This window comes from Melanotaenia boesemani, chromosome 19 (genome assembly GCF_017639745.1).
Source record: "Melanotaenia boesemani isolate fMelBoe1 chromosome 19, fMelBoe1.pri, whole genome shotgun sequence".
Lineage (NCBI taxonomy): Eukaryota > Metazoa > Chordata > Actinopteri > Atheriniformes > Melanotaeniidae > Melanotaenia > Melanotaenia boesemani.
In genome coordinates, this window is record NC_055700.1 from 29,130,929 (window position 1) to 29,139,139 (window position 8,211).

At 47.2% G+C, this 8,211-nt stretch overlaps 1 protein-coding gene across 4 annotated transcripts in view; it reads right to left on the reverse strand.

Moving 5' to 3' along the window:
* zmp:0000001301 (rab9 effector protein with kelch motifs) overlaps nucleotides 1-7,493 on the reverse strand; it is a 34,391-nt gene extending 26,898 nt beyond the window's left edge. The window contains exons 1-5 of one of the 4 annotated variants that reach the window (XM_041969542.1): nucleotides 6,915-7,493; nucleotides 6,369-6,550; nucleotides 5,857-5,944; nucleotides 4,829-4,901; nucleotides 4,689-4,728 (exon numbers count right to left, since the gene is read on the reverse strand). In XM_041969542.1, the coding sequence (XP_041825476.1) occupies nucleotides 4,689-4,728; nucleotides 4,829-4,901; nucleotides 5,857-5,918 (175 nt within the window). In that variant the 5' untranslated portion in view covers nucleotides 5,919-5,944; nucleotides 6,369-6,550; nucleotides 6,915-7,493. Of the gene's footprint in view, nucleotides 1-4,688; nucleotides 4,729-4,828; nucleotides 4,902-5,856; nucleotides 5,945-6,368; nucleotides 6,887-6,914 lie in introns of those variants that run through there. The other 3 variants (XM_041969544.1, XM_041969543.1, XM_041969545.1) reach the window with 3 other exon arrangements.
* Nucleotides 7,494-8,211: the final 718 nt, after the last annotated feature.

The following is an 8,211-nucleotide window of genomic DNA, read 5'->3' on the forward strand; positions in this document are numbered from 1 at the left end:
GTAAGCCACGTTTATAAATGAGACCCCTGGAGCTTCGTTGCTGGATTTTTCCTTTCATGATGCTCCAGGCATTTTCTGTTTTTTGCAGGCAGGCCAGTTCAGCAGCCGGACTCTTCTCCTGTGAAGCCATGCTGCTGTGATGGATGCAGGATGTGGTTCAGCATCGTCTTGCTGAAATCTGCAAGGTCTTCCCTGAAAGAGACGTTGTCTGGATGGGAGCAGATGTTGCTCTAAAACCTCCATGTACTTTTCAGCATTGATGGAGCTTCACAGATGTGGAAGCTGCCCACGCCATAGGCACTAATGCAGCCCCATCCCATCAGAGATGCAGCTTTTCACCTGTCCACTGATACTTTAAGGCCCATTTATGCTCCCTTGCGTACATAATAGGTATGTCCATTTGCAGCATTGTCATACGTCACCACCCTTCATACTTCCATGCATCTTCTGCATTACCATGGTTATGAAGTCAATTCATCCACTCATGGGCAGTGCTGAGATCAGAGTTCTTTCCCACGTTCTGGTGTCGTTTTGGACACCGGTTAGTTGTGATAATGCATTGCTATAAATTTGTCTTTGTCTTCTTCTTGCTCCTGTTCATCTTCTCTGGTTTGTTTGAGAGCCTCTTTCCTCCTGGGGTCCTTCACACCGGTAGCTCTACCTACGGGGTTGTTGCCATGGTGACTGCCCTTGTTAGGGTGGCTGGGGGTACTGCACTGCAGCCCTATGGCTGTGGTGTGGACCCTGGCCTGCCCTGACCTGGGTGGTTCCTGTGGTGGCACCCTCTGTGGTCCTGGGGTGGGCTGGATCTCCAAAATACCATTTCCTCACAGCAGTATCAAGCCAGATGTTTTCTTTCTATTGATTTTTTATACTTGCATTCAGTTAAGTTACAGTAACTAGGGATGGGAGTTTATGTTTGTACAGAATGGGGTATGGGCGGGTTGGGGGAGTGTATGTGTATGTGTATGTGTATGTGTGCAATTGTGTGTAAAAGACTACTAAATAAAATTTGATTTGATTTGAAAGTGTATACGGATAACTAAGCTCCCTGTAAACGGCCCAAAATACGGGGTGTCGGGTCTCCCCCCTCTCCTGGGGGTGGGGGGATCTGCCGCTGCTGCCGGGGGCTGGGCCCGTCCGGATGTGCCTTGCCGGGGGTTGGTCCGTGCCCTGGTGCTTGGTCGCAGCCCCGGAACCTGGGTGGGGGTGTGTTTATATATAGGTGGGTGTGTGTGTGTGTGTGTCCGTAGGTATGCTGGTGTGTGGGTGGGTGTAGAGGGATGTGTGTGCTGTATGTGTGTGTGGGTGTGTATGAAGGTCTAGGTGTGTGCGTGTATGTGTGTGTGAGTGGTGTGCGGGTGTGTGTGTGGAGGGCTATGTGGGATGTGTGTGTGGGGGTGTGTGAAGGTGTGTATATATGAGTGTGTGCACGTGGAGGTCGAGGTGTGTGTGGAGGAGTGAAGGAGTGGGTGGAGGCGTGAGTATGTATGGAGGTGCTTGTGTGTATATGCGGGTATGTATGTGAGTGCGTGTGTAGTGGTGTATGTGTATGGAGGGGTATGAGAGTGTGTGTGTATGTGGGCACCGGTGTGTGTGTTTATAGGTATGTGCGTGAAGTGTGTGTGTGGAGGTATGTGCACGTATTGAGGTGTTGGTGTATAGAGGTGTGTGAGAGGGTGTGTGAGTGGCTGGGGGAAAAAAAAAAAAAAAAAAAAAGAAAAAAAAGAAAAAGAGTGTGTGTGCGTTTGCAGGGGGTTAGGACGTGTCCTCTGGGGGGCGCCCTGGCCGGGTGTTGGGGGCGTGGGCCTGGGGTTCCCTTCCTTTGCCTCGCCCCCCTCCCACTCAGAAAGAGGAAAGTGGCCCCTTGGGCTGGTGGCTGGCCCCTGGGGGGGTTCGTGGCGTGCCTGGGTTGGGGTGCCTGCTCCGGGCCTGTGACGCCCTTCGGGGCCGGCGGGGGACGGGGGCGCCCTAAGCCACTGGCGGGTCGTCTTCCAGGGGGGAGGCTTACTCCCCTCTGGACCTACATCTCCTGACCCCTCCCCTCCCCCACTCTTCACTACATACACAGGTAGGGCTGTGGGAGGTGTGCTTGTTGCGCTGGGCGGGGCAGGGGAGTCATCATAATGGCCCCGTTGCTTCGCTGAGCGGCAGCATGCCTCCCAGCTTTTAATTCCACTTAGTCACTGAGCACAAATAACATTTGCAACATACAAACACGTTTTGGGGGGTGGAACATGCGAGGTCAGGTGGGTGGGACTGCTCAGGTGGCCCCGTCCCCTCCTCAATGCAGTTACTGCCCCCCAATTTTAACCCTCTTTTTTTAATTGCAAACAGCACATAATATATTCCATCACTAGTGGGGGAGGGAGGGGGGATGGGGTCTTCAAGAGCCCCTGTCTCCATGGATGGCCCGGGGGCGGGGTGGGCCGGGTGGCATGTCGCGTTGGCCCGGGGCGTAGGCGGGCTGTCCCGGGGGGTTTTGGCTGCTGGCCCTGGGGGGAAGGTGCTGTTTTGGGGGTGGGGAGTGGGGGGGCGGGGTGGGGGGGTGGGGGCCTGGCTCGTGTCTCCTCGCCTCCTGGCTGGGGCTGTCCCCCCGCGGCGTGGGGTGGCGGGAGGATGGTGGTGGGGGGATGGTGTTTGTGTGTGTGTGTGTGTGTTGGGGGGGGGGTGGTGTGTGGGTGGGAGGGTGGTGTGGGTGTGGGGGGATGGGTGGTGGAGGGATGGTGTGTGGGAGGGTGGGGTGTGAGGAGGTGGATGCGTGGTGTGTGGGAGGGGGGGTGGTGTGGGTGTGGGAGGATGAATGGTGGAGGGATGATGTATGTGTGGGAGGATGGGGTATGTGTGGGAGAATGTATGGTGCAGGGATGGGGGAGTGTGTGGGAGGATGGATGGTGGAAGGATGGTGTGTGTGCGGGAGGATGGATGGTGTATGGGAGGGAGGATGGTGTGTGTGTGGGGGAGTGGTGTATGTTTGGGAGAGTGGGTGATGGAGGGGTGGTGTGTGTGTGTGGGAGGATGGGGTACGTGAAGGTGGATGTTTGGTGTAGGAGAGGGAGGACGGTGTATGTGTAGGAGAATGATGTATGTGTGGGAGGATGGGTAGTGGAAGGATGGTGTGTGTGTGTGTGTGTGGGAGGATGAGTGGTGGAGGGATGATGTGTGTGTGGGAGGATGGGGTAGGTGTGGGAGAGTGTATGGTGGAAGGATGGTGAGTGTGTGGGAGGAAGGATGGTGTGTGTGTGGAAGGATGGTGTGTGTGTGTGGGAGTACAGAGTATGTGAGGGTTGAATGGTGTATGCGTGGGAGGATGAATGGAGGAGTGGAAGGAGAGTGTGTGTGTTTGTGTGTGTGTGTGTTGGTCTGGGGGGGGGCAGGACTGGTTCTCGGGGTGTGCGGCTGGGCGCTGGGGTGTGGGGCTGGCCTCTGGTGGTGGCCGTCTGGGCGGGCCGGGTCCCCCCGGGTGGCGTGCTGGCCCTCGGCCTGTGGGGGGGTGTCCCTGCGCTCCTGGGCCCGGGCCCTCTGCCCCGTCTGTCCCGGGCGGCCGGTGCCCGGGGGGGTCGGGGACTGCTGGCCTCGGCCCGCCGGGGCCGGTGCCCTGTGTCCGCGGGGCGGCTCCTGCTGGGGTCTCCTGCTGCTGCCTTCCTGGGCGGGCGAGTGGTCGTCTCTGTGGACCGGTCGGGATCTGTTGCCTGCGGGGGGGCTGGTGGCCTGGGTCTCGGGACCGCTGGCCTGACTCTGGCCTCTGTTCAAGTGAGGTGGCATCTGCATGATCACTCTGCATGGTCACTCCTTCCTGAACGTCTCCACACAGTCTTTGCGTCGCCGTGTGGCCGAGTTCTCCAACACATCCACACAGGTTTCTCTGCGCGTGTTCTTGAATACAGCAGTTTCACTTATATCTATTATCATATTTTTTTTTTTTCTTTTTTTTATTATTTCTGTTCTTATTATTATTATTACTCTTACTCTTATTATTATTATTGTTACTATTATCAACTAGTTGTGTAATGACCTACTGGCCAGGATGATCTTAGCTATATATGTTGCAAGTAGTATGGATTACATGGTTTTCTGTATAATGTTTTAAGTCCCCACCCGCACTCCCCACACCCTTTCTGTCCCTCTCTCTCCCCTCCCTCTTCTTTCTACTTTCTTTTCTCTCTCTCTCTCTCTCTGTCCCCTCCGGTCGAGTCCAGCATTAAGAGTCTGATTTAATAAAGTTTTTCATGTCATCAAGAGGGACTTTATACATGTAGTATAAATCCCTGCTTGATAGAGTAAAATTGCCCAGCACCAGACGGCAGCCAGACAATCATTCTGTTTGCAACGATGCTGGACAAGACAGGTTAAAAAAGAAGAAAAAAAAAAAAGAAAAAATACGTGCATAACGGAGGAGGAAGACATACGAAACAGTCCGTCTGTCTGCGTATCTGTCTACGGTATCGAACATAAAAGGGCCTTTACTGTCTCAGCGTGGTGGTGTAAACAGAGCCAGCAGACTCTGATCACATGACCTCAGGGACCTGGTGGGGGCGTCTGGTTGGAGAAACTTCCTGATATGAATCATTATTTTATGTTTTTATTTACAGTTTATACCAGAACTTTTTGAGAATTGTGTTCCTGTGTTAAATATCATTTTCAGAATAATCTGGCATTTTTAAGCACCATTAATGTTCAATGTGCACCTGTTAGCATGAAGAAGTCACTGAAGTAAACAGGACTGTCCTAAACAGAAAAAAGGAGAGAGATTATTGGTTTTAGTATCAGGCATGTTTGACGGTTCTTGAAAGAAAAATGTTTTTGAGAAAGAATAAATTACTGTTACCTCTTGGTTGATGGTACATGCTCCTCCAAATAGAAAGGCAACATTTCCTGCTACAGTCAAAGCGTGACCATGTCTGTTAAACTCAAAAACATGCAAGGTGAGGTCAAGCACGCAATGTTTTTTTTTCCCAGTTTAAAGTTAGTTACTCCATTTCAGCCTCTTTAGCTACAACTACACCTGCAATCTGGTTCACCGTGTGACTGAACGGCTTTGGCTGTTTAACCAAAAAAGAAGCAACCACACTATAATAATGTGTTTATGTGCATCTAAGAAGAAAAATGACAATGAACTCAGTCAGTCTGGGCAGAGGATTGGGGTGTCTCAGGGACAACAAACCCTTCCTGTTTGAAACCATGGTTACAAAAAACATTTTAACTTAAAAAAACGTTCTTCTTTTTTTTATTTTTAGCTTTTCATGTATTCAGGCAGACATATCAGTTGTCAATATAATTGTTCTAATACTTGTACTGTGCCTACAACACTGCCTAAGACCATACAGGATTTGCAGGATGGTTTGCAGCAACTGTGTGATGCTATCATGTCAACATGGAGCAAGATCTGTGAGGAATGTTTCCAACACCTTGTTGGATCTATGACTCCAAGAATTTAAGCAGTTCTGCAGGAAAACGGCGTCCAACCCATTTCTAGCAAGGTGGACCTAATAAAGTGGCCAGTGAGCAAAGATGTTTCCAGTTTTGCCAAAGAAAACAACAACTGGATTCAAAATGAACTCCTTTAAAAATCCACAGTAAAGTAATTTGCTTACAGCTAAAGATTTTATGAGTTGAAGTTGTTTTACTTGGTGAATAAATGCTCTTATTAAATGATTTTATCTTAATTTCAAACATTTATGTACCCAACTAATCCTTCTACAGCATCAAATATAGAACTATTTTATAAGACAGGCTAGTTAACATCCTTCCAGCACTGATCATCGCTCTGTTTATTTGTGGTTAATGTCAACATCACCGAGCTGTATTGAATGTGATCGTTTGGGTTGGAGAACTTTTGAAAATCATGTGACTCACCTGGGACTCGGGGCTTCTCCCGTCACTTCTTTCTCAATCCAGTGACCACTGGCTAAAGCCATCCTCTGGTCTAGTGTTTCTCTTTTCTCTTGTCACATACACATATATTAATACAAATTAATTTCAGTCACATTTTTGGATTTATACCTATAAATACTTGTGGATTATATGGTGTGAATAAGGTATCACACACCTTGTACTCCCTTACTGTGAAGCAAAGAAGTGAGTGTTTGTCACTAGTTCTAAAATGTTTTTCCATCATCATGTTCAGCTTTTCATCATATTCCACATTTGTAGTTCCCACCATTTTACAGACATGATGACCTGTCCCCCATTTTTGTAAATACATGCATGAAGTGCAAATGAACCTTCAAATCTTGATGCCATTTCCCCTTTATGGGCCACAACAGCGGCATGATGTGTTGTCAAGTCCAGATGGCAGATAAAATACTGAAACCACTCTGGAAAAGTCCTAGTTTAGTTTACGTAACCATCAGAAGGATGTCACCTACCTGTTGAGGTTTGTATGAGCAGGGTGGTGTTTTCTTGGTTGTCTCTAGTTCTGTTGCTTCACTGATGAAACAGCATTTGAGTCCAGTCCCACAGTCTGACAACTGTTATAAGGTCTCAGCTTACAGGTAACCTACACTTCTATCTGCAGGTACGGTTGCCCAGGAACGGCCTCCAAACACAGCTGAACAGAGTGGGTTAGCATTTAGCAGGATGCAGTGGGACCACAGTGAGGAAACAGGAGAATATTAGAATCTGAAAGGAAAATTATTCTAATCAGTCATTATCACTATAATGCACAAGATACTTGCAGATGTCTTGATAAATCTAAATCAAACTATTAGGTATTATTAATTTACATTACGACGATGACCCAGGACCACCTTAACCTCTCCCAGCATTTCAGTCTGTTTAACTGCAGCTCGGATAACAGAACAGCAGCTGCTGATGTTAAAATAAAACATGTAAATGTTCTAAATAGTAATAAGCAGAGGGCAACAACATGATCAACTTTTTCTTGTTTGAAGAAAATGTTAACAAAGACTCACACATATCCGATCACCAGCCATTGATCAGCATCAGCCCCTCCATCACTTCCACACCTGGATCAGCCACACAGCTCCATACCACCACCACTCCAGTTCTGATTTATAACAAGCTCTCCCAGCTGAATGACTTTCAGATCCTCCTCATGAAACCAGCTCCTACTTGGGCTTCAGGAATAAGACATCCTCTCTACCTCTAAGATCAGACTTTGAGCTTTCCTTGTTGATACAACTTACAGTTGGGTCTGGCTTGGTGACCTTTATCCATCCCTGTAGCTAAGCTGCCATAGGCTGCTGGGGGACATCTGCACTGGGTTCCAACCTGCACTTTTCTCTCTTGACTGTTTTCCACAAGCAGTTCTTTTCATGAACTGTTTTATATGAACACAGTTATTAGAAAAGGAGCAAGTGTGTATCATGTAATGGTTTTGTTGTAATTGGACTACAACACACTGGATTGAATTGTACTGTGTGCCTTGAGATATGCACGATACACACATCCATTTTCTGTACCTGCTTATTCTAGTGTTGGAACGTGGATGGCAGGAGTGACTAAACCCTGGAGAGGTCGCCAAGCTATCACTGGGCCAACACAGAGAGACAAACACTCCTACTCAATATGGAGAATTTAGAGACCAATTAACCTAACATGCCTATCTTTAGATGATGGGAGGAAGCTTGTGTACCGCAGTCAGAGAACCCACACATAAACAGGAAAACATGCTAAATAAGAAAGGCTTAACCCCTCCTGTCCCACCCCTTTTGTAAATTTATTTTTTTCTAATTAAGAAATTTAATATAATTTAGTACTAATTATTTGTTTTTATATTATTTATTATTACTGTTATTAAATTTTGTTTTTCAGTTATTTAATATTTAACTTTATTTTATTCTGGAATTTCTTTCTTTGTTTTCTTGTATCATTTACTATTTATTTAATTTTCGTAGAACTGTAAATACATGGTGTTAAGGAGTAAAAAAGACATATATATATATGTATGTATGTATGTAAACATGTGATAATATTGAAATTAAATGTTTATATAATTTTTATGTTTATTTATGGTTTTCCTAACCCAAAGAAAAATGAAAGCAAAGTCGGATCTTAAGTCAGTGATTATCATCCTTGGTCCTTAGAGAATCCAGACCCCTAAACGTTATGTGAAAGCAACATCATCAGACATTTTTTAATCTGGGAAAGACCAGCTTTGGCTTTTGTAGCATTCTTACATCAAACCAAGAAAGCTTTAAATCGTCTAGTTCTGCGCCTGATTCAGATGATACAAGTGGACAAGTCACG